The 25,881-nt window shown below is 43.1% G+C and overlaps 1 protein-coding gene across 2 annotated transcripts in view; it reads right to left on the bottom strand.

Annotated features, from left to right (window-relative positions):
* Positions 1-25,881, bottom strand: part of ADAMTSL1 (ADAMTS like 1) — a 908,570-nt gene that overhangs the window by 62,697 nt on the left and 819,992 nt on the right. For both annotated transcript variants that reach the window (XM_059141548.1, XM_059141549.1), the window contains 3 exons: positions 19,163-19,291; positions 10,746-10,925; positions 6,028-6,162 (listed from right to left, as the gene is read on the bottom strand). In XM_059141548.1, coding sequence (XP_058997531.1) covers positions 6,028-6,162; positions 10,746-10,925; positions 19,163-19,291 — 444 coding nt within the window. The remainder of the gene's footprint in view (positions 1-6,027; positions 6,163-10,745; positions 10,926-19,162; positions 19,292-25,881) is intronic.

Here is a 25,881-nt window from a genome sequence, read left to right on the forward strand (position 1 = left end):
TAGTTGACAAAAACATGTACTGCTGATGTGTGTTACAATACCGATGAATCCCGGAATAATTATCTTGAGTGAAAGAAGCCATTCTCCCCAGGGTATGAGTTCTTTTATAAAACATTCTAGAAATCTAATCTAATTTATCTGTACTGAGAGCAGATCAGTTGTTGGGGGGTGGTGGTTGGACATGGGGTGGGGCAAGGGTGTGAAGGCATGCTTATATAAAAGGGCATGAAGTAACTTTTGGGGATGATGACTATGTTCATTATGTTGACTGTAGTGATGGTTTCACAGGTGTATCCATGTATCAGAACATCAAATTTTAGACTTTAAATATACAATGCCAGTTATCTGTCAATAAAGCTATTAAAAACTTTTATGTAAAACATATATAAATATGTAATGTATCCTACAAATTATTAAAATAAGATAAATAACTCTCACTAAATGAACAAAGGACCTGACAACTCACAAATGAATGCAAATGACTAATAAATATTAAAAATCAGAATTCTTAAAAATAACAAAGAAAAATTTAAAGTGATATAATTTTCATACTGTATTTTACACTGTTGTATAGTCATCAGTTAAAATGGCAACTCTAAAAACTCTTGGTCATACCTACTATTGATAAAATTTTAGGGAAGTGAGAATTCTCAAATAGTGCTGTGCTCATATAAAGAAGTAGAACTTTTTTGGAGGACCATTTGAAAACGGCACAAACTAAAAGATACAAAACTTTTGACACAATAATTCCACTTCTAGAAATTTATCCTAAGAGAGATATACACAAAAATTTTAGGAATAAGAATACTCATCTCATCTATATTTTTATACTAGCAAAAGATTGCAAAGAATCCAAAGTTCAACATGAGAGAGTTGGTTGAATTTATGATACCTCCCACCAATGCAGCCACCAGAATAAAATATGGAATAATCAGGGTGCCTGGGTGGCTTAGTGGGTTAAAGCCTCTGCCTTTGGCTCAGGTCATGATCTCAGGGTCCTGGGATCGAGTCCCGCCTCAGGCTCTTTGCTCAGCGGGGAGCCTGCTTCCCATCTCTCTCCCTCTCTGCTTGCCTCTCTGCCTACTTATGATCTGTCTGTCAAATAAATAAATAAAATCTTAAAAAAAAGCCATATATCAGATCTAACTCTTCTCCATTACAACTTAAGCCTTGAGATTCCCAGTAGGTGATTCTACTCCAAAAATGACTATTTTAGTTGACAGACATTCTGGCATTGATTTCACTTTAAGCCACTGCCGAAACTTTCAAGAAGGAATGTTGATTGAGCGACACATGCGTAGGCCCATGTGGGTCTCACTTTCCATGACTGTAAATGAAGACTTGGGACCAATGAGTCCTGTGTTGCTCTCATACACTTTGCTGTATGACACAGACATGGAAAATTGCCAGTGGAGGCTTGGCTATGCAGAGTGGACCCAGCCTACCTAGTTCCATTGTCCTAGGCAAGATGGGTACTAATTTTCTTTATCCTTATTTAACAGCTGTCCTTTCAGCTGGGAGGCCTGAGCTGTGCCAACTACTGTGGAGGGCAAGGCCCATGTCCCCCCTTTAGTGGTCTTGGTCCAGGTCTCCAGGCTCCAATTTTACAATAACAGCATCTCAGGCCTCCCCACACACCTACACCTTTTTGCAGCCTTCTGTTCAATTTTTTTTGGGGGGGTCACTAAGACTCAAAATTAATATTTCTCACAGTATCATTTATAGGGCATTAGCATTTATATTATATAAAAAATAACTTTTATTGGTGTTTTTATTATGAGAGCAATACAACTCCATTGTAGAACAATTAAAAATATGAGCAAAAAGAAAATGAAAATTATCTGTAATTGCCTAGGTCATATAAAACCAGTACCAATATCGTTTTCCTAGTCGTTAATATGCACATTATATGCATCTTTTGTCTAAAACAAAATCATAATCCATATACTGCTCACAACTTTTTTCATTAACTGGTACATAACAGTTATGTTTCTGTATCTCTAAATATTCTTCCACAGATTTTTTAAAAAAGATTTTATTTATTTATTTGACAGAGAGAGATCACAAGTAGGCAGATGGGCAGGCAGAGAGAGAGAGATGAGTAAGCAGGCTCCCCGCTGAGCAGAGAGCTCGATGTGGGCCTCGATCCCAGGACCCTGGGATCATGACTTGAGCCGAAGACAGAGGCTTTAATCCACTGAGCCACCCAGGTGCCCCAGCTCTGATATATGGCTTTAAAAAAAAACCCGATTTTCCTTCTTTCCTTCTTCCCATGAAAACATAAGAATCAAGGTCCATGACTTATTATCCCTGTGCCACAGAACCACAAGTTCTCTGAATTTGTTGCAGCCAACATATCTATCTCATCGATGGGAGAAATACATACACAGGAATGTCACTGTTTACTGGAAACAACAGGGTTGGCAAATGGCTTTCATCCTATCTGTCAACTGCCACCAATCTAAGGCAGTGCCTGGGCTGAATGAAAAAGAATGACATGATTGATTGAAGATGTGTTGGTTGTGGAAAGGGCACATACCCATCTTGACCAAGAACATTTGTTACGTTCAAAACAGGGTTTCTTCCTTAAATTGCTCCTGCTATTGATTACTCTTGCAGAATACCAGATTCTTTCAAATATTACTTTCAGTACATCATTCTCCTACTTAAAAACCCTCTAAATATCTGTACCACATAGTCAATCTATTTCCTTAGTCTAATCATCAAGGTCCTCCACATTTTGACAGTTTCCCATTCTAAGCCTGCAGCAACCCTACACAGACTTGCCTCTCTGATCTAAGTTTGTATCCGGAACAGGCACTCTGGTCTCAAAGGGCCACCAGGCGGAGCCAGGGATGGGAGCCAGCGCAAATAAGAGGAACTAGACTAACAGATCAGGATGAGTCGATAGCTGGGGAGGCTCAAGGTAGAGAAGGTGTATTAGAATTCTTGGGGACAAGCTCTGGCTGAGGCTTTTTCCTTTAAATGGTCTAGTTTCTATCCCGGTTAAGCTGCCCATCATCACTTTCAAAGTAGTGGTATTTTATAGCTCTTTCTTTACTGATACCGGATGTACATTCTACACCTTATTATTGCAGCATAATAGTATCTTCTTCACCCTCAATGCCTGTTTCCTTTCCTTGCCTCTTTGAATCCCACCCATCCTTCTGTGCTCAGACCCAAAGCATCAGCTAGACCCTGGTCTATTTCAAATGACGAACTTCCCGGAGTCTTGATACTTGACATCATTTCTTAATTCATCTCTGCAATTCCATGTAGATCCTTCCGACTTCTCCAGTGCTGGCGTGGCATCAACAGGCCCTGCTAGAGTTGCCCCAGAAGTTGTATTCAGGGACTTTATGGTAACTGACTTGCTGTCCCATTCAAATGGAACAGTCTGGATGTGGACTAGGGTATTACAGTGTCTTTCAATGGTTATATTTAAATACCAGTCTAAGGTAACAAACCACTATGAACTAGTGATGGAATGCAGCAGCATAAAGCACAATAAATTCTTATTGCTCATGGCTACAATGAGACAAAATATCATTCCAGAATAAAGAAGAAAGAAAGTAAAACTATCATGGAAAAATATGAGCAGGTTCATATTTCCAGCATGCTGAATGGCATCTGAGTGACCCAAGAGTTATTGAACTTGAAACGAAACAATTGCTGCACCCTCTGCTAATGACTGGGCTATGATGAATAGTTGTGACAATTTCTCACGGTGATGAGTCTAAGATTAAAAAAAGGTTTACAATGCTCACATTTAATTTGGAATACATTTACCATTTATAAGCCAAAAGAAAGCAGTAACAAAATCAAAAGACAACTGACAGAATGGGAGAAGATATTTGCAAACGACATATCAGATAAAGGACTAGTGTCCAGAATCTATAAAGAACTTAGCAAACTCAACACCCAAAGAACAAATAATCCAATCAAGAAATGGGCAGAAGACATGAACAGACATTTCTGCAAAGAAGACATCCAGATGGCGAACAGACACATGAAAAAGTGCTCCATATCACTCGGCATCAGGGAAATACAAATCAAAACCACAATGAGATATCACCTCACACCAGTCAGAATGGCTAAAATCAACAAGTCAGGAAATGACAGATGCTGGCGAGGATGCGGAGAAAGGGGAACCCTCCTACACTGTTGGTGGGAATGCAAGCTGGTGCAGCCACTCTGGAAAACAGCATGGAGGTTCCTCAAAATGTTGAAAATAGAACTGCCCTATGACCCAGCAATTGCACTATTGGGCATTTACCCTAAAGATACAAACGTAGTGATCCAAAGGGACACATGCACCCGAATGTTTATAGCAGCAATGTCCACAATAGCCAAACTATGGAAAGAACCTAGATGTCCATCAACAGATGAATGGATCAAGAAGATGTGGTATATATACACAATGGAATACTATGCAGCCATCAAAAGAAATGAAATCTTGCCATTTGCAACAACGTGGATGGAACTAGAGCGTATCATGCTTAGCGAAATAAGTCAAGCAGAGAAAGACAACTATCATATGATCTCCCTGATATGAGGAAGTGGTGATGCAACATGGAGGCTTAAGTGGGTAGAAGAATAAATGAAACAAGATGGGATTGGGAGGGAGACAAACCATAAGTGACTCTTAATCTCACAAAACAAACTGAGGGTTGCCGGGGGGAGGGGGTTGGGGAGAAGGGGGTGGGATTATGGACATTGGGGAGGGTATGTGATTTGGTGAGTGCTGTGAAGTGTGTAAACCTGGTGATTCACAGACCTGGGGATAAAAATATATGTATATAAAAAATATATGTTTATAAAAAATAAAAAATTTAAAAAAAAAAAAAAAAAAGAAACATCCATGAATTCTGATTAATACGATGTGGAAAAACTCAATGCCAAGCTTGTATAAGTTATGAGAAACAGAATAGGGCTACTTGTCATTATATGTGTCTTATTTTTAGGATCAGATCAGAAACAGAAATTATAAGCTTTTTCCACATGCTCATATACTATGAGCAGTCTTTGTTATTTAGATCATAATGAAAACTGAAGGTAATCTTTCTGTTAGTAATCCTATACCATTCCCTGTGGCCATGTTGATAAGGCATACTTATCAGTATGACTAGGCAGACTTTGGTCTCCTACTCCTTGTTAGGTGATAGGGAGGAGAGAAGAGGAACTTTCCACGTTGAGCCAAAGGAATAATTTTAGTTACCATTACCAACATTTGGGGCCTCAAAGAGTTAGCATGAGGATTTCCCCCATTTTGTAGACCTGTCCCAAAGGGTTTGAAGGCATATAATTCTTCTCTTCCACTTTGACCCTCTCCAGAAGTCAAGGCAGGAGTACAGAGGTTCCCGTGGCATCTCCATGATTCTCGAGTGGAGGACCCAGGACATCGATGGTCCCCTGTACCTCCTCTCCTACCAGAGAGCACCAACCACGTGGGCAATAACTTGGTGAAGGTTCCCATTGACAAATGCCAGGGAAGCTTTACTCAGCAAAGTTATTTAAGCACTTGCTGAAGGAGTCCATCTGGGTTGGTTGCAGGCCCTATCTATATAGAAGGCTAACCTAAATAGAATCATCTAGATTTTTCTTCTTGAAAGCTGATTAAAACTCTAGTTGACAAGGTCTAGGACAAGGTCATGGGCACATACATGGGTGTATTGTTGGCAAGGGAATGGAGATATATGAGCCATTTTTTCTGCTCTGCTCTTTACTTACTGTTCAGTGAGTCAATCTGACTGAGAGGATCTGGACTGTGGCATCAGCCCAAGACGATTCAGAAAGGAGCCATGTTGGAATCTAGACAAGCTTTAGAGTCCAGACTAAGATCTGCACTCACCTCACATGGAAAGTCAGCCAAGTTTCCACTGGTGAGTCTGGATTCTGTAGGCAATTTAGTGATTTCCTGTTGGCCACCCCCTCCTGCTGCCTCCATCCCACCTGCAAGCAGTCACCCATGCATAAATCCTGTCCAGCCCTGGATTTCAGCCCAACGTTCCAGAGATTTGGACTCACCAACAAGAGCAGAATTCCCAGGATCCAGGACCAGCTGTGCTCCCAGAGGAGATGTCAGCACTGAAGGAAGGTTCGGTCCAGTGGCTGAAAGCAAGGCCCTGAGGTCTTCTAACTGCGTTGGGACTTGGGGAGGATCTGTGGGAAGGCAAATGGGGGAGTCAGGCAGGTTAAAGCATGGAGGCTATATTAAGGAGGGAAGGAAAGATGGGCATGCACGTAAGGCAGGAGGGAAGGAAAGATGGGCATGCACGTAAGGCAGGCATTATGGCTGCCTTTCAGCATCATTTTTTTCCCTCACAGAGAAGGTGTGTCTATCAATATTTGATGCCCAAAACAATAAGGTCAGTATTAAGAATCAGGTATGTTGATTTTAGGAGTTCCTTACTGAATACCACTTTATACCACAGTGCCACTGGATCTCTATAAATGTGTAGGCAAATTAAACCATATTATAAAAATACTCTTAAAAAGCTAACACTTCTTCAGCATTTATTATATGCCAAGTCTTGTGTTAGTTTTCACTCCTTCCTTCACTTAACTCTTATTGCTGTAGAGTGCTCTGTTATTGTCGCCCCAGATATGGATACATCACAATAGGAATTTTTTATTTGAGTGAGAGAGTGCGCACATGCATATGCAAGGTTGGGGGAGGGACAGCCGCAGAGGAAGGGAGAGAATCTTAAGCAGATCCTACGTCCAGCATGGAGCCTGACACAGAGCTCAATCTCAAGAGCCTGAGGTCATGACCTGAGCTGAAATCAAGTCAGATACTTAGCTGACTTTACCATCCAGGTGCCCTAGGAATTCCTTATTTAAAAGAAGTCTATGAGTGACACTTTCCATGAAGAAAAAGGTTTCTTCTGTCTACTTGTGACCTTTCTCTCTGTCAAATAAATAAATAAATAAATAAATCTTTAAAAAAAAAAAAAAAAAAGGTTTCTTTATGAAGTTGATAAAATGAATTTGCTTTGTGGTCTGGATTTTTATGCCCAGGTAGGACCAGATAAGCAGGACAGGGATGATTTGTTCTTCAAAATCTTAGAAAAAGTTAGGAGTGAAGTCATCAGAGATCTAGTTAACTGGAGCCCAAAGTGACAAAAATGGGAATTATAGTGGCTTATCATTTCCACTGGACGAATAAAGAGGCAAGGACCTAACGAAGCTTCTGGTTGTAAGAGGACTCAAGATTCTCTGAGACAAGAAGCAGAATCCCATTACCCTGCTTCCTACATCTCCCAAGGTGGACTCCCATTTTTTTTCTGTAGAGCTCTTGTTGGAGTCTGAAGAGGAGCAGGAGTATTTCTCTTGTAACTGATGGTCATATTTCATCAGTGTCCTGTGAGAGCCTATTATGGGCCTGTCACTTTGTCAGTTATTTGTTAAGGGGGTGGCAAGTAAGTCACGATGGCTTCAGAGTCTGCTTCAGAAATATGCCTTCTGTCTACTCTGCCTTGACTGCAAAAGACCACTGCATACAGAAAACAATGAAGAGCTTCAAATTTTAATATATATTTATGTATATTTAATATATATAAATTATTTAAATATTACATTATATATGTGTTATATATAATTTTTAAATATTCCTCATATGGTATAAGTGAAAACATAATGTTTGGGTTCGGGAATGCTCCATTTGAGCTGGGGCTCTGTCATTCCCTAACTTGGGCAAGTCACTTAATTCCCTTGAGCCTTAGTTTCCTTGTTTATAAAATGGGGAGGAAACTCATCATTTCCTAGATCTCTTTCTACTCTGAAATACCATGATTTTAGGACCTGATGGTAGCAGTTTACTCCAACCAAGACTCTCTTCTTCCCATCTTTTAAAACTTAAATAATTAACTTTTACAATTTAAATTTCAGTTTGTCACTATACAGTGCCTCCCTGGTTTCAGGAACAGAAGCCAGTGATGCTTCACCTCCACACAAGACCCAGTGGTCATCCCAACAAGTGCCTTCCTTAATGCCCATCACTCATTTTTTAAATATTCCCTTGGGAATATAGAAATTGAATACTGAATATTCCCTCAAGAATATTAAACTCAAGGGGTACTTAGGTAGTGCAGTCATTTCTATGTTGGCTCTTGGTTTTCATTCAGGTCGAGGTCTTGGGGTTGTGGGATCCAGCCCCATGTTGGCCTCCCTGTTCAGTGGGGAGTCTGCTTGAGTTTCTCTCCCTCCCTCTAGCCTTCCGGCTTGCGTTTTCTCTCCCTCTCTCTAATATATATGTAAATCTTAAAAAAAAAAAAAAGAATATTAAACTCAAGAAACCCTTGCTGATTTCCTAAAAGCCAAGAAGGGACGTTATGTCCCATCTCAAAACCATTAGCTATTCTTGGGCCAAATGTAAGCCCCTCCTAATGCCCGTAGAGATTTTATCATATTGTTCTTCTTTGGTGCATGTCCATTTGATCTTCCAAGGGAAACCATAACTTCTCCAAGGGCAAAGGTCACCTCTTAAATTTATCCCAATGCTCGAGATGGAACTTAGAGGCAATACATCATGAATATTCATCCAATGGCCACAGGAATAAATAAGTGGAAAGTCTCATTACATATCAATTCTCCATGCTATGGGTCAGGTCACAGGGCTTGGTGTGAAAGCTCAGTTTTATGCATGAAGCCCCTTGTTTAATAATTAAACCAAATTTTTGGCTGATTAAAATAGAAAAAAGAGACATTACTTCTATGTCCACAAAGCACGTATACAACTAAAAATACTTGGATTAATAAACCAAGGTTTCTGATCAGGAAAAGCCCTCAACTTAAGAGTGTAAACAGTGATTTTTTTTTCCTCATCATGTTTGATTAAAATGGGAAGACGTCCTCCTTGTCCAGCTCTGTGTTCACAGTCACGCCAGTTTTCAGTTACAATCCTGCCAGAGCTCGCAGGCAGAATGTGCACCCTTCATTGGCAAAGCCATGGTCGCAACCATGCAGCCATGATTTCCTGTCTGTCAGTGCAGATGACAAGCCAGGCTTATTTGGGAGGAAAAGCCCGCAGGAAGCCCCGTAACTCAGTGTGGGGCAACAGTGTCTGGGCCCTGGACTCCAGACTCGCATGAAAACCGACACAGAACAGATGACATCCTTCACCAAGGGGTTTTCTGTGGCTTTCTAAGATGACTAGTGGTTTATGCAGCCACTGGTGAGATGAAAACCCTCCAGGGCCCCTCTGAAACCTGAGTGGGCAGGGGCGAGAGACCCTAGGCTTTCGTCTATCAGCAATTGGGGCTATGGAAATACAATATAAAGGTTAATTATTTTTCCCCAAGGAGGTCTATAATGTATGAATGTGTGTGTATGTATGGAGTGTGAGTCTTTGTATTTCTCACAGTTCCTTCTTTTTTCCCTTAGAATGAGAGCTTTCTCTTAGTGAGAAAACTAGCACGAGGGCTCTAATTATCGGTTTAAAAAAAAAGTGGTAAGATGAAAACAAGCCTTTTTACTGCATCCCACCAAGTTCCAGACTCTGGGGAAGATAACCTGAGGGTCCCTCGTCCACAGGATAAAAGTAACCCAGTTATTGCTCCCAACATGGCTGAGTACAGCACTGGGCAACAGGAATATTAGATAGTGCCCCAGGGGCCGTTCGTTCTTTCTCTCTCTTTTTTTTTTTTTTTTTAAAGATTTTATTTATTTGACAGACAGAGATCACAAGCAGGCAGAGAGGCAGGCAGAGAGAGAGGAGCAAGCAGGCTCCTTGCTGAGCAGAGAGCCTGATGCAGGGCTCAATCCCAGGACCCCAGGATCATGACCTGAGCCGAAGGCAGAGGCTTTAACCCACTGAGCCACCCAGGTGCCCCAGGGGCCGTTATTTCTAATACCTATGTTATGTGAAGAATTGTGTTCTTATGGGTTTTTATACTTGGAGGTACTGTAGTCTGGATACCCGTGTCCCTTCAAATTCATAGGTGAAGTACTAACCCCCAAGGTCTTAGTATTAGGTATTAGGGCCTTTAGGAGGTGAAGCAGAGCCCTCAAGATGGCCATTAGTGCCCTTATACATGAGACCACGGAGGGCTGGCTTGTCGCTTCTGCCATGGACGGATACAGCAAGAAGCCAGTGGTCTGTAACCCAGAGAAGGGGGTTCAGCAGAACCCGACTGCGCTGACCTCCTGATCCTGGACTTCAGCCTCTAGAGGACATAATGTCTTCTAGACATATGTCTTACGTAAGACATAAACTTCTGTTGTTATGAGCTATCCAGTTCGTGGTGTTTTGTTTTAGCAGCCTGAACGGACTGGGCGGGGGTATCTGTGTGGACTTGAGGTGGGCTGGACTATAAACTTTCTGAAATTCTATGAAAAATGTTATCTGTGTGAATTTTTCTGGAGGGGGTCATCAATAGTTTTCATTCGATGCTCAAAGAAGTCCTTAACGCAGAAGAAATTAACAATAACTTCTTTACTTCTTCGGCATTGGTAGCCACCTTCCTATACATGGACAGTCCCCGTCGTGCATCCACATCAAGGCCAGCATCTAAGGCTTAGTAGGGCTAAGTGAGTCGCCCAAGATCACAAAGGGTAACACACAGTGAATAAGCAGTAGAACCAGTGTTCAAAATGATGTCTGCCTGGCCCCTGGGTCTGTGTTCTTTTTACTGGAAGGCCCTAAGGAGGGAGGAGGGGAAGGCATATTGCTTTTATGTAGGTAGTTGCATCAGGGATAAAGGGAGGGTGAGGGTGGGCTGGACGGTCAGCCTCGGGGTGTTTACCTAGGATCAGCAGCTGCGTGTTCTCGGTCAGCTCTCCATGGACATTGGCTGCCCTGCAGGAGTAAAGACCCTGATCCGAGGGGGACACGTCTGTGAGTAGCAAGGAGCCCTCGTGCCCATGGGGAGGGGAGCCCAGTTTGCTTTTGTTCCTGAACCAAGTGACTTCAGCTTCGGGCACACCTAAGAAGAAAAAAAAATAAATAAATAAACGCATCAGCGGAACACACTCAGGTGACCCTGGAGGCAGTTACCACTGCTTGGCAGACCCTCCCAGGAAGCATCTGCCTGGGCGTCTTCTACCAACCTCTGGCCAAACCAAATAATGCCTGTGACCTCTCCATGGTCTCGAGAGCTTTGGTCTTTTAAAGCTCAAACTGATGAGGCAGGAAGAAAGAGGCCAGTTAACAGAACAGCCAAGTGGGCAGCTGGTAAAGGGCACTTGCCAAGATGAAGGAAAGTACCCAAACTCTGTGCGGAAACCAGGGATGGACATAAGCCCCAAATCTATACGGCGGTGAAGATGAATGATTGACAAGCACATGAAACAGACATTGAGTGAGAAGAGCTGGACAGAAAAGAGTACATATTGGATGATCTCTTTTCTGTAAGTGACAGACAAAACCCAGTAACATCAACACAGGCTGTTAGCACTCAGGCTGGTGGCTTTAGTGAGAAGGAGGGGCAAACGGGTGTGGAGACTAACTGGGGACAAAGGGCATGGTCGCTGGTTATTCTCTGGTTCCTGACCCGAGAGCTGGTTTGGTGGGACCTTTGTGATATGTCCCCTTTTCTGTACAGATACTACACTTCAATAAAAAGTTAAAATCTATAAAATCTTAGTATTTTTTCTAGTATGAACGAGACCAATGAAAGCTGCTGGAACCTGACCAGAACTGACACTATACATGGAAAACACGCTTGTAGTTTTTGGAGCCTATGTATTTTCTTAGAATAAGAGAACACAGAGCTGTGGCCATAGCACCCCAGAGAAAGAGACAAAAGAAAGAGACAAAAACAAAGTACTCTGCTCTTTCATCAGTCCAAGTTTAACGTCTGTGAGAGAGAGCTGGGGAGAGTGCGAATGAGTTAGGATGGAGTACCTGTCTTAGGAAGTTGGGCTCTGTCCTCTAGGGGCATCATTGACTGAATGCGTTTCTCTGCAAATTCATAAGATGAAGTCCTCTCCCCTCCAATGTGATAGTATTTGGAGGTGGGGCCTTTGGAGGTAATTAGGTTTAGGTGACGTCATGGGGTTGGGGTTGTCATGATGGGATTAGTGCCCTTATGAGAAGAGACTGGAGGGGTGCCTGGGTGGCTCAGTAGGTTAAAGCCTCTGCCTTCGGCTCGGGTTATGATTCCAGCGTCCTGAGATCAAGTCCTGTATCAGGCTCTCTGCTCAGCTGGGAGCCTGCTTCCCTTCCTCTCTCTAGGCCTACCTCTCTGCCTACTTGTGATCTCTGCCTGTCAAATAAATAAAATCTTGAAAAAAAAAAAAAAAAAGAGAAGAGACTGGAGAGCTAGCCCTCTCTCTACCATGTCAAGACATGGTCAGATGGTGGTCTGCAATCCAGAAAAGAGCTCTCAACAGACCCGCAGGAGCTGGCACCTTGATCTTGGACTTCTCCGCCTCCAGGACTAGGTGAAATACATTTTGGACATTTAAGCCACCTTGTCTATGGACATTTTGTAATAGCAGCCCAAGGTGGCAGCTTTAATTCTTCAGGACGTTTCCCTGTGGTTGCCGTGCTGGCAAGCAGGCCCCGGCCCAGGAGGAGCCTTCTGAGACAGTCTGTGTGGGAGGCTCCGCAGGACGCTGAGCTTGGAGTGAACCCAGAGGCAGAAAATCTGGGGCATCAATTCACAGGTCTCTGGGGAGCAGAAGGCTCCATTCCTCTCACCCTCGGCCTGCTGGCTCCACTCGAGTTTACTCACAGCTCTTGAGTGTGTATCTAGGGTAAGTCAATAATATCAAATCCTGGTCAATGTGGGTCAAAGTCAGGAAGGGTCAAAGGGCTTAACCTTTAGTTCTGAGCTTCTCTGAGTTGGGGCTACATGCTGCATTTGGGGCAAAGACAGTGTTGCCTTTAATAGGCAGCCTACTGGTGAGGACACAGACATCTTCAAGGGACGGCCTGTGTATCTGTTACTTGTCCTTGAATCTGCTGAACAGAATTTGCCAGCGGCCTACTCTGTACCCCTGGCTCAGTAGCAGCCCCAAATATGGGCCCCTGGGGACTTTCTGCTCCTGAGCTTCCCAGTAGGAGGAAGTAGGGTAGAGGCAGGAAGGTGGTCTCACACTCCCTCACTGATGATGAACGGCCTTGTGTGAAGTCACGGGTATCCTGGCTGCTCTGCTGCCTCAGCTGGGCCTGGAGCAGGGGCCCACGATGCTGGTCAAAGTATCTGGCTAGTCTGCAGGGCCTTCCTCCCTATTACAAGGAATAGAGGAGGGATTCTCTGGTTTTCTCTTTTACTCCGATTAACAATAATTTGATGAGAAACACCATGGATCACCAAACTCGCTGGAAGGAGGAGGGCTGCTGAAATGGAATGGAGACTCAGAGACTGCATGCCTGTCACATCGGGGAGAGGCGGGTCCCATGACGCCCAACGCTCAACTGCACAAGGACCAGGGTGGCCCAGCCCCTGAATACACCTGGACAGATGGGGCAGGTAAGAGGCAGAAAAGCTGAGTTTTCATTGCAGCACCACTAGGGAGAGCAAGAGCATTATGATGCCTAGTCATGCGAGCTTGGGCTCTGGACCCCGAGCTTAGATTTTAGGTTAAAAGAAAAAAAATCCACAGCATTCAGGAGAAAGCCTCCGAAAGGTAAGCTGAAGAAAGCATTCCCTGCCATTTCTCTCCTGAAAGCACAAGGAGAACTGAGGTCCTACAGATCACTTTCTGCAAGTATTTCCCTTGTTGGCACGTTCTTTTGAAGAGTGCTATGGGCAGCAAGCACACAGTCCCTGCTAGGACCTAAGAATGTTCTAGAGCCAGGCAGCTGGACTAAATGGGCCCTTGGTTCCACAAAGTGAAGGGAAGCGGGAACACTCCCTCCATCACTGAACTGATGGGACAGTGTGTGTGTCTCCAGCACCAACACTCTTGAGGATCTCGGCAACATGGACCATCCCGCAGCAAGACTTGCTGCTGCTCCCAGTGCCTCCTTCTCTGGAAGGGCCCATGCTCCTGCAGGACAGCCAGAGGCAGAGACATGCAGGAGAAGAGAGGAAATTGGGCAGGGAGAGGTGAGAAACAAGAGGCAGAGGGAGAGAACCCAGGCCCCGAGAGAGACCTGGAGCTATTTCTCACTTCCCCAGGAAGTGGGTCCGAGCATCTTTAATTCCCTTAATCACTCTGCCTCCTGCACCCCCATGAAATCGGGGTGTTTGCCAGTGTGCAACAGGGTGCTTACCACAATGACTGAATTCTCTAGGTGAGGAGAAGGCGGCTCATGGGAGAAATGCAAACGCTCAGGATAGCTAAGGGTGGAAGGAGGTTACCTCCAGTCTCTGTAGAGCTAAAACCACAGAAGTGATGCCCATGCCGAAGGGAGAGAAATTATGTAGTACGCATTCTTTGATATATTTATTAGCAAATCTCTGTCAGGCTCACTCCAGTATGGCCTGCATCAAGAATTTGCTGATGGTCGAGTTGTGTCTGGTGTCCCATGTTGGGGGCTTCCTGCATAGGACTGGGGGCCTCGGCAGAAGATGACACTGAGATACTTCAGAATCTTTTCAGTCTCTTTCACAACTGGCCCTGACATCTTACAAACAGAAGAAGGGAAGAGGAGGCCCCAGAGAGTTCTTTTTTTCCTTTTTTTCCCCTCAAGAGATGATAATGAGCCTTTAGAGTATGTCACCAGCCCTTGTTTAAGCCAGAGTCCCTTGAAAAGGTACCAGAGACACATGCCCAATACCGACATTCAGAATAGCTGAACATAGGGAGGGCACAACGGTCAGGGACTGTGCAAGATATCCTGAGCATGTGAGAGGAGAAAGAACACTTGGTGCACATTTGCTATAAGCCAAGATATTTTATAAAGATAATCACATTTGTCAAAGAGATGAAACAAAAATCTGCCTGAAGTGATGTTAGTTTGGATCCCTGACTGATGACGCGGGGTCAGAGCCTCTGTCTCTCCCTACTCCTCCCCCCATAGCCAGTCAGTGACCGACCAATGGCCGGGCAGAGATTCACACTCAGTCATTTGATGTCACAGATCCCAGCCTACCATGTTGACCACACCGCACGCCCTGTACCTGACTACCTCTTCAGAGAACATCAGAAATGCTACACTATTGTTTCTGAACTGTCAAATCCTTGTTTCTACTCTGAGAATGAACCTTTTTGCTGTAGCTATAACACCAAGATTATTGTGAAGAGGGGTTTCTAGAACCCATGTGTGCTTTGTCAGCGCTCTTCTTGTCCAGAAGCTGGTTAGGTTGTGGGAGATTTTTTCCCCCTCCTAGGCTGTTGTGATGTGACCACACCTTATACCAGAAGAAATGTCTAAAAAATGACAGAAAAGATGCTCCACCACAGAACGCAGTCCTGTGCTATGGTGTTGACAAGTTACTTGGATAAGCTCCAAGCTCTAGCCTCCCAGCTACGACTGGTCTAAAACAGGGGAGGGAAAAAACGCTGCTTTGCCTTTTTCCCTTTGCTGGCCTATCTTATCAGCAACACAATGCTCTCCCTGTTGCTTGAAAGAATTAAGTGAGTCTAGTCACAATGGGTTAGATGATTATGAGGATTAGAAACTTTCGTCTCCACAGAGTCTCCAGGGAGGGTGATACTAGAGTATTCTTTTTTTAATCCGGAAAGGATATTTTTGCTGACCAGACCCCTTGTTGTATTTGGAAGGCTGCTGGCACCACACACCACACAAGCCTGTCAGCATCCTGAGCTGCCTGACAGGACGCGTTCCAGCGGCTTCTTCCATGGCGTGATGCGAGAAAAGGAGAGGTTGCAGTAACTAAAATATTAGCTGTGGTAGTTATTCTGAAGAACCATGGAAGTCTGGAGAGGAGGTGTCTAGCATGTCACCTTTCTCCATATGGATTGAGGCACACATTGATAGGGGTTCACAAAACCCGTTTCCTTCTTTTTCTTGGGTGCCCATCCTGGCCCCACTGCTCAATATCCCTTATGGTGAGGAGAGGGACGGTGACGAGAGGGACCGTGAGAAGTGGTAACAGATGCTTCTTCCAGGTGTGGCCCTTCAAAGCCTTCCCAACCATCCTCCATGCTTTGTTCTTCCCCTCTTCTGGTTGACAGGTTAGAGATAATCTGGGAGGAGACCCTGGGGGGCATGTGTTTAAAATAATAGAGCCACAAGCATTCTGTGACCCTGACTATGTGGGGCAGTCAGCTCTTTGGACTCCTGGGTAAACAACAATAAACTTCTATTTTGTTTGCTCCATGATATATTTGGGTGTCTACTTATTAGCATAGTCTAGCCTACCCGAATAAATATACTGCCTGCCGCTGATTCCTCAACTATTTATTTCTGCATCACCAGTCCTAAGAATTTTATCTCTTAAGTCTCTTGGAATCTTCTTTTGTTCTTAGGACAAAATCCCAAATTATACCATAATTTATAAAGCATGTAAGAGCTAGCCCCTGTCTGCTCTTGCCCCCACCTCCAGAAATAGGTCATGCTACTTTCTTCTCTGTTGTCTGTACTACAGTCACCACAGCCATATTCTACTCCTTTAGAGACAGCCTGCTCTTTCTACCTCAGGCCCTTTTCACATGCTGGTCCCAGTGGCTGAAACACTCCCTTCTCCCCCAGATTTTTATCTCCTACAAGGTCTTCTCAACTCTTCTCAAGCAGAGGAAAAAGTGTGGGAGTGATAAACTGGATTGGATGACTTTTCAGAAAGAATGCTCACCATACTCACCGCTTAATACTTGTTATGTTTAAGGGTTGGGAGCAGTTTGTGAGGTGCATCTTACAAGTTGAAAGTATGTTTGTACAAGAAGTTATTTCATGAGAAACTGCTAACAACTCAAATATAGGAGGACATGAGTTACACTACATAAATTATGTAATATTCTTAATATGGAGGGAAAAATAGCCATTAAAATTACCCCATAAGAGAGCCATTGAGGCAATTGTATTAGTAAAGTAAAAGTCACTCCTACTGCTCTTAACCTTTATAACACTCAGTATTTTGACTGGAGATGTAGCTCAAGGATGATGTCTTTGTCCAGCAAATTCACAGACCAACTGTGTAATCAAAAGCAGGCTCTTGCCCACCACTTCGAATACATACCTTATTTAACAGAAGACACAATGACAAAGATACACAGATTTATTTTAGTCAACCATGATTAACACAAATGATTCTCTGCATAAAAAGAAAACTCAAGCCTGTCATGGCCGGGCCAGGCAAGAAGTAGGCACAACAACCTGAGCTCTCACAATGAAGTCCCCAAGAGTGAGTCTCTGCGTGGGGTCAGGGACACAGGGCACCAAGTGGCGAGACAGAATTGGCCAAAGCTGGTTTTAGTGTCCCTGGTTCCCCACGGTACGTATTTCCTCACCTGGATTCTGGTTCTCTCCGTCCCCTTTAAGCACCCACTTCCTTGTTGCATGTCCCCTTGCTCCCCATTCTCTTACTCTTCCCCATTTTGTCTCTCAAGAAGAGACCCAGTACAGTTGGCTATATCTCTGGTCAGTGTTGTGTCTCTGAGGCACGTGTTTATGGTGGTCGGGCACGGGGTGCTGGTTGGGGCCAGAAGGCCCCTCCTGCACCACCAGGCCCTGCCTGAAGGCCAGTTCCTTAATGGGAAGCCCTTGTGAGAGGGTTTGTCTGACTCCTTCTCTGGGAGGGCCGGGCCTGACGGGATATGACTGAGGAAGGTCTCACTGACGAGGCTGGACACGCAGGCCAAGGGAAGCTTTATAAAGAGAAGCTAATTTCTGATGACAGAGATAGATTTATAGTTCTGATTTCCTGGAGCTACCAGAATATTTCAGAGGAAACCAGACTGGCTGTTCTTTGGAAACAACATGCTTTAGATTAAGATCTTCCTCCTACTTATTCTGAACTGGGTTATGTGTCCTATAAATCACAGGCGGAGGCAAAACCTCCAAGGATGGGGTGGAGAAATCGGATCAAAGAAAGCCCCAGAGAAAGGATGCCACTGCCGCTCCACTGTGCTCTCTGAGTATGCCTGGGGAAGCCAGCTTTGGGTGTGCCACACGTGGGGGTATCTGATGAGGATGGCGATGAGGGGCCTGGAGCTGGACCCTGGCACAGGAGCTGTTCATTTCTTTGTACTGTGAGAGTGAAGACCCTTAGGATAGACGCCACCCACTAGTGGTCCAGAGGAAGGGAGAATCAACAGCTGGGCCTTGGCTCTGTGCTGATGTTTTTGGCTTCTTAACGGCAGGTAATACCTTTATAAAGAACATACTACCACCCCCTATTGTCTATGCCTCTTCCGCTGCCCTCTGACTTTCTGGTCCCTGTAGGCCTCTGAGTTTGCAAGGCCAAGTGGAGGGCAGTTCCTATTGATCACAACTCCCAAGAGCACTGGCGGTTTTCCATCATGACTCCTACCCACTTTGGATGAGAGCAAGCTCCAGATTCCTGCTGGTCTTACCTCTGCCACCTCTCTGGTGTTCCTCCACTCTTTACCTATCCATCACCACTGCCCTGAGCCTGGGCCCCCATTACCTCTTCCCTAAACTACCAAGACAGCTTTTGTTCTTATGATTTAACTTTTTAATCATCCCTACACTCAACATGGGGCTTAAACTCACAACCTTGAGATCAAGTGTCACTTGCTCTACCCACTGAGCCAGGCAGGCACCCCAACTACTGTGACAGTTTCTTAACTGGCCTCTCTGTCCCAATATTTCCTATTTTCAGTCCATTCTATGCACTGCTGTTGGCTTACTCTTCTGCAAGTCTGGCTCTTTAATGCCACTCTCTGTCTGCCTTTTCCTGAATTCCTTGGCCAAGCCTTTAAGGTCTTCCATGGTGCAATTGCAAGCCACCTTACTACAACTTAAGCCCCTCCACACTGTTTCTCTATTCTGGGTTCCAGCCAGACCAAAACACACACTGTTCCCTTATAGTCTTGGGCTTTCCTACTTCCATGAATTTTTCACATTCGTTTGTCCGCTTGGAACACTCTTTGCTTCCATCTTGGCACATGTAGTGTTTAAGGCTGAAATAAGAAACCACCTCCATCCCACCCAGAATTCATCTTTCCTCCTCCAAACTTTTGTAGCATTGTCCATTTTCAGGGTGACTGAGGTTCCTGCCTTAGCTTTCCTACTAGACCTGAGTCCCTGAATGTAGAATTTGTATTTATCTTTGTATCCTCCAACTTAGTACTGAGCTCCATTAATATTTGAACAGATGAATTAATACATGAATGCATTTCTCACCTGCAACTTGGCAGTTAATTGTCACATTCACTCCTTGCACTGTTTTGATGGTGCTTCCCACGTCAACTGTGATGGCAGCCTCCTCGGTGTTGATCACAGTCCCTCGTGATGTCTTCACTAGTGGTTTTCCTGAAGGTGGGAAGGAATGTGAGATTTTACTAGATGGTGACTGTGGGCTCAGGGCGTTCCCTTGAAACACGGGGGTGACCCACAACGAACAACTTGTATACCCAGGCTTTTCCCACTGATCATGTTTTCCTTTGAAAAAAATTGTAACTGCGCGATATAGAAACCATCCATCCATCCGCTCATCTACCACAGAATTTCAGGAAAAGAACATGGAATGAAGAATCTGAGGATGGAGCCAGGCATCTGAGGATGGAGCATAGTATCTAACAAGCTGTGATGATTTATGCATTTTATCATTAAATTTACAAATGATATTATAGCTCTTATTTTTAAGGGCTATTATTATTTTTAAAGATTTTAAGTAATCTCTTCACCCAACATGGAACTCAAACTTAGAAACCCGACATCAAGAGTCACATGCTTTACTGACTGAGCCAGCCAGTCACCTCAGCTTTTTTTTTAATTAAATTTTTTACTTGGAGATAACTACAAATTCACATGTAGTTGTCAGAAATCACACAGATCAATCCCGTGTGTGCTCTACCTAGATTCCCCCAATGGCAACATCTTACAAAACTATAGTATCATAATTAGGACACTGAAATTGATAAAGTTAAGACACAGAACGTACATACAGGAGCCCACATGCTGTCCCCAATCCTGCTTCATCCTTTGACAACCATTAATTTCCTCTGCATTTCTATAATTTTGTCATTTCAAGAACATTATAAAAACAGTAATCTTTAAACTTTGTTTTCCACTCAATAATTTTGAGATTTTTGGGGGTCTATCATGGTACTATGGTTGTATGTATCAATAGTTTGTCCCTTTTTATTGCTGAGTAGTATTCCATGGCATGGATTTATCACAGTTTCTTTAGCCATTCATTTGTTGAAGGACATCTGGGTTGTTTCCAGATTGCATCTATTCAAATAAAGCTGATACAAACATTTCTGTACAAGCTTTGTGAGAACATAAGTCTTCATTCATCTGGGATAAATGCCCAGGAGTGCCACTGCTAGATCATATGGTAGTTACAGGTTTAATTTTTCAAGAAACTGAATCGTTTTCTAGAGTGGCTGTATCATTTTATGGAATGTAAAATCAGCAATATATGAGTGATCCAGTTTCTCTCCAGCCTTGCCAGCCTTTAGTGTTGTCAGTGGTTTTAATTTTAGCCATTCTGATAGGTGTGTAGTAATACCTGATTGTGGTTTGAGTTCCCATTTCCCTAATGGCTACTGCTGTTGGATATTTTTTCATGTGCTTATTTGTCATCTTTGTATCCTCTTTGGTGAAATGTCTCTTCATGTCCTTTGAACACTTTCTAACTGGGTTATTTTTTTCTTTTGAGTTTTGAGAGTTCTTTCTATTCTAGATATTAGTCCTCTGTTAGACATGTGGCTTGCAAGGATTTTCTCCCATTTTTGTAGGCTTTTTTTTTTTTTCATCTTTTTAAACATGATCTTTCACAGAATATAAATTTTCTTAACTCTAATGAAGTCTTATTTATTGAGTTTTCCTTTCATGGATCATGCTTTTGATATTAAGTCAAAACTTTATTACACCTAGATCCTGAAGATTTTTCCTATACTTCTTTGGTAAAATTTCATAGTTTCACATTTTACATTGAAGTCTGAGATACATTTTCAGTTAATTTTTGTATAGGTGTGAGACTTCCATCAAACTTCACTTTTTTTGGCCTATGGATGTACCCCATCATTTGGTGAATAAGCTCTTGTTCTTCCATTGAATTGCTTTTGTACCTTTGTCAAAATAGGTTGGGCATATTTCTGTGCACCTGTTTCTGGGTTCTCTCTTCTGTTCTACTGTTCTGTGCATCTATCATTTACCAGTACCACATAGTCTTAATTACTATAAGCATATAATTAATCTTACAGCTGAGTAGGTTGATACTTTCCACTTTATTCTTCTTTACTATTCTAGTTTCTTTGCTTTTCTATATATGTTTACAATAATCTTATCTATAACCATAAAATCTTGCTGAGATTTTGATAGGACTTAAACCATTATATCAATTTGGGGAGAACGGATGTTTTTAACTATGCTGAATCTTCCAATCCATGAACAGTGTAGGTCTATTTAGATCTCCCTTAATTTCTTTCAGCAGAGTTTTATGATTTTTCAGCATATAAATTCTATACACATTTTGTTAGAATTATACCTAATTATTTGGATTTTTTGAGGGATGATAAATTATATTTTATATTTTTAATTTCAGTGTCTATTGATAATATATAGATATACAGTTGGATTTTGCATATATCATGACCTTGTTAAACTTACATGCTAGTTTTAGGACGTTTTGTGAGCAGACTTTTTGGTATTTTCTAAGTAGGTGATCATTTTATCTGCAAATAGTTTTCTTTCTTCCTTTCTGATCTGTATGCCTTTCATTTCCTTTTCTTGCATTATTTCACTGGATAGAACTTCCAGCACTGAGTAAGAGTGCTGAAACTGAGTAAGAATGCGGAATAAGAGTGGTGAAAGTGGGTTTGAGGTATGATGAGTGATTTTCAATTGAAACCTGGACATTTTCATATTACGTTATGCAAATCTGGATCTTATTTAAGCCTACTGTTTTAGCTGGCTTTCTCTGCAACCACTAAGGTGGGGGGGGGCAGGGAGGGGTTGCCTTGTTACTCTGCGGTGGAAGTGGAGGTCCAGATTCTCAACCTGACCTCCTCTGTCACTCAGCAGGGGTGGGACTTCTGGCTCCCACTTGGTCTCCATTGATCCCACCACATGGGAGGGCCTCACTGCTGCTGGGTGGTGGGGGAAGGTTCTGACTCTCCAAGAGGCCATCTGTCATACCACCCCAGAGAAAAGGGTAAGGAGGGTGCCGCACAATGAGGATGGAATTCCAGGTTCCCCAGGTTCCCCATGTCTTTTCCACATTCCACCCTGTGGAGATGAAATCAGTCTTCTCTGACACCACATCTGTGGGGGTACTGAAGAACGTTCATTTCAGTCTGATGAGGTGAAATTGAGGTTCCCCATGCAACTTCTGCTGGTGTCGGGGAGGATGGGCCACCGTATATTGTTTTGAAGTAGAGTTTCCCAAAGGTTTTCTCTCTTGGTAGGCGACCCCTTTCCTGGTCCTTTGGCTAGAGAGAACAGTCTTTAGTTAAGCATTGTGTGTGAGTGTATGTGTGTGTGTGCCTTCCTATTGTTTTTCCTGACGGCTGGCTTCTTCAGCTCCAAGCCTGGAAGTTAGGAAGCAAAAAGAAAACTGATGAAGTAACAATAGTGTTTCTCACTTCCCAGGGTCTCTAGCTGGTCTGCTTTTTGCTCTCCACTTTTTAGTCTTCTTCACTTTGTTTCATGTGTCATCTCCGTGGATTTTAGTTGTATTTAGCAAGAATAGGGAAAAGTGCCTCTATGCCATTTTGCCAGAAGTCAAGTGCTGGGTACATTACATTTTAATAGGCCTTTATCAGCTGGGGAGAAAGTTCACCGCTTTAGGTACCTGACCATAAGATACAATGAAAAGAATCATTTGTTGAGCACTTTGGGGGAAAAAAGGTCCATGTGAAATCATTTTTATATACCCTACGCTTAATTCTTTGCAAGCCAAATGGATTTAGTTTTGTTTTAACCATTTTATAGGCAGGACACTCTATGATGGTATTCACCCTTCTGTGCCTTCATTAACTGTGAAGAAAAGCATAATTTAATTCAATCCTTTAACCCATTTTTTATGCTTTTTACTTCTTGTTTTCTCCTTCACCTATTTCTCATTATTCCTGCTTGCCCTGTTACAGACTCCTAGAACAAGCTGTCCCTCCTTCCTTTCCTCTCCCCCCTTTTAAGGGCTCTATGTTATTATGCTCATTAAAGCTATGTTCAAAGGCAGAAACTTGAGTAAGGTCTAAAGATGTGCATTGGCTCTCCATATCTGTTGTGACTATTTAGGGCTCTTTCCTCTTATTTCACCTATATTCCATATACTCGAGACATGGATGAGGTGACGTGAATATGAGTGAGTCTGTACTATGCTCTCTGAGAATAATGCAGGTGATAATAAGGGAACGCACCTGGAATGGCCCTGAATACACCTTGGCTTACCTACCTCCCCTCCCTGCCCACAGGAAGCTTTCCAGCTTGAACTCTAAATAGACCCTGAATCTAAGCCCCACACTCCCCTTTGTCGCTGTGATGTGAGGTTGCTACCATCTCTGGCTGGACTGTTGCAGAGCCCAACTGGTCTCACTTCCACTTGTCTTCCACTATAAGCCTCCTCCTGCATCAGCCAGAGTGATCATTCTCAAACACGGATCAGATCATGTAACTCCTCGGATTAGATTATCCAGTGCTTTATCAGTGCAATTAGAACAAAACTTCATGTTCCTTTTCATGATCAAACAACCATGTCTTCTACGTGTTCAGCTGTCAACCTCTCCTACCTCGCTGAGGCCACACTCCCCATCTATCACTGCTCCAGCCATCCTGACCTTCTCTCCCTTTCTCCAAAAGATCAGTTCATTTACCATGGCTCTTCTCTTTCCCTGCCATCTTCCAGCTACAGACTTCTGCATGGCTGTCATCTTCGGTTGGTCCTCAGGCACAAGTAGCACCTCCTATAGGAGCTTTCCTAACCATTTCATCTGAAGCACATACCCCCCCTTTATGCCTGGCCAGTGGCTATGTATCTCGCTACCAACTTAATTTTCTTCATAAGCAAAGAATTATCAGAATTTATAACTCATTTGTGTATTCCCTGTCCCCCATCCCTCACGACGTGGCTTCCATAAAAGCAGGGATCACTGCTCTCTTGTTCTCTTTTCATTCCTACCACTGAGTCCTAGCAGACGGTAGGTCCTCAATAAATATCTAATAAGTGAATACATGTGTGCAGGTGGTGTGTTATATACATTATCTGAATTTGTTTTTGTTTTCATAACAGGGCGGGTCAAGTATTTCTTTTATGAAATCAAGGAACTTAGGTTCAGAGAGGCTTCATGGATTGTCTAAGGCCATGAAGCAACAAGGAATAGGGCTAAACTTGATGCTAGATTTTGACCTGAGGTCCAGTGCTTCTTATAGGGGATCTCAAATCCTGATCTGTGGACTGGCTGCCTCAGAACTCCCAGGGTACTTATTAAAAACATAATCTGTTCTGCTATACTACAAGTTGCCTCACTGTGTAATAAAAACAACGGTGCCAGTGGAGAAAAGTAGGTTAGGGACAAGAGAGTTTCAGACTCACAATTACTAAGTTATTTTTCCTATAGGAATTTTAATAATAAAAGTGGGTTTTATAGCTGCAAGTGTATAGCTATAAAATTCAAAAGTCACTGAATTAAACCCAGCCCTTAATTAATTGTTCTGAGCTTTTGCTCAAAAGTAATGGCCTTTGTCCTGTCACTGGAGGGGCTGTCATCAGTAAAGGCTACTTGTATATTTCTTATTACCTTTATGATCCACTGTTAAGACAAATCACAAAGTCACCCAAGTATTTATAATCAATGGAAATATACAATGAAAACAATGTCTCTTAACCACGCCTCTTAGATCTATTAGAAAAAGCTTGTTACATTATTGAGTTCCATTCTAGATCTACATTTGAATCTCAGGTGGTTTAAAACTAGCACACAGAGGGGCACCTGGGTGGCTCAGTGGGTTAAAGCCTCTGCCTTCGGGTCAGGCCATGATCCCAGGGTCCTGGGATCGAGCCCCACATCAAGCTCTCTGCTCGGCGAGGAGCCTGCTTCCTTTCCCCTCTCTCTGCCTGTCTCTCTGCCTACTTGTGGTCTCTCTCTCTCTGTCAAATAAATAAATAAAATCTTAAAAAAAAAAAAAAAAAAACTAGCACACAGAGCCATGACTTTGACTTGGGACACGAAGGTTCTTCCTACCCCAAGAACAAGGCAACCACAAAATGCTTTTGGGTGCCTTCTGATTTACTCCATCATGGTTGCCAAGGAGACAGATTCATCCAGTGCGTATAACCATCCCATTCCAGTATGCACAAGTAGAGGCTTCTCCAGGACACAGTTCAGCCTTTTGACACAGTTGTCCGTTCTGGGACAGAAGCTGTAATCTATATTTTCAACAACTTCATAGGTAATTCTGATACACAGTCAGGTCTGATAATCAACAAATCACATTCTTGGTTTTTCTGTAACCGATTTCTTGGATTTGTGATGAGTTGGGGAGATTTGTTTTGAGAGATCACTACTAGTTCCCTATTTGAAATTTTCATGTTGGAGCTCTGATTTTAATGGTCAACCAACAACAACAAAAATATGAGCCTATTTTAGACCACCTGGATGATCACCTAATAAGGGAGCACGGCTAAAGAACGCCATGCCTAGCTAGCTTTGTGTCTGATTCTAGTAGCACGAACGAGTCTGACTTTAATTACAGAGGTTAACTAAGAAGCAAAAAAGGAGAGATGCAGAGAGAGGGTGAGAGAAATGAGAAATGAGATGTTTGTGGGAAGACAGTGCTAAAAACCAAATGTCATTGAATACTGTATTAAAAAAGGCTCTTGTAAGAGGCAAAACAGAAGTGTCCAGAGCATGGGCTGTGACCGCCGGGCCTAGGCAGCATGAGCCAAATGTGGC

Source organism: Mustela lutreola, chromosome 12, assembly GCF_030435805.1.
Source record: "Mustela lutreola isolate mMusLut2 chromosome 12, mMusLut2.pri, whole genome shotgun sequence".
Lineage (NCBI taxonomy): Eukaryota > Metazoa > Chordata > Mammalia > Carnivora > Mustelidae > Mustela > Mustela lutreola.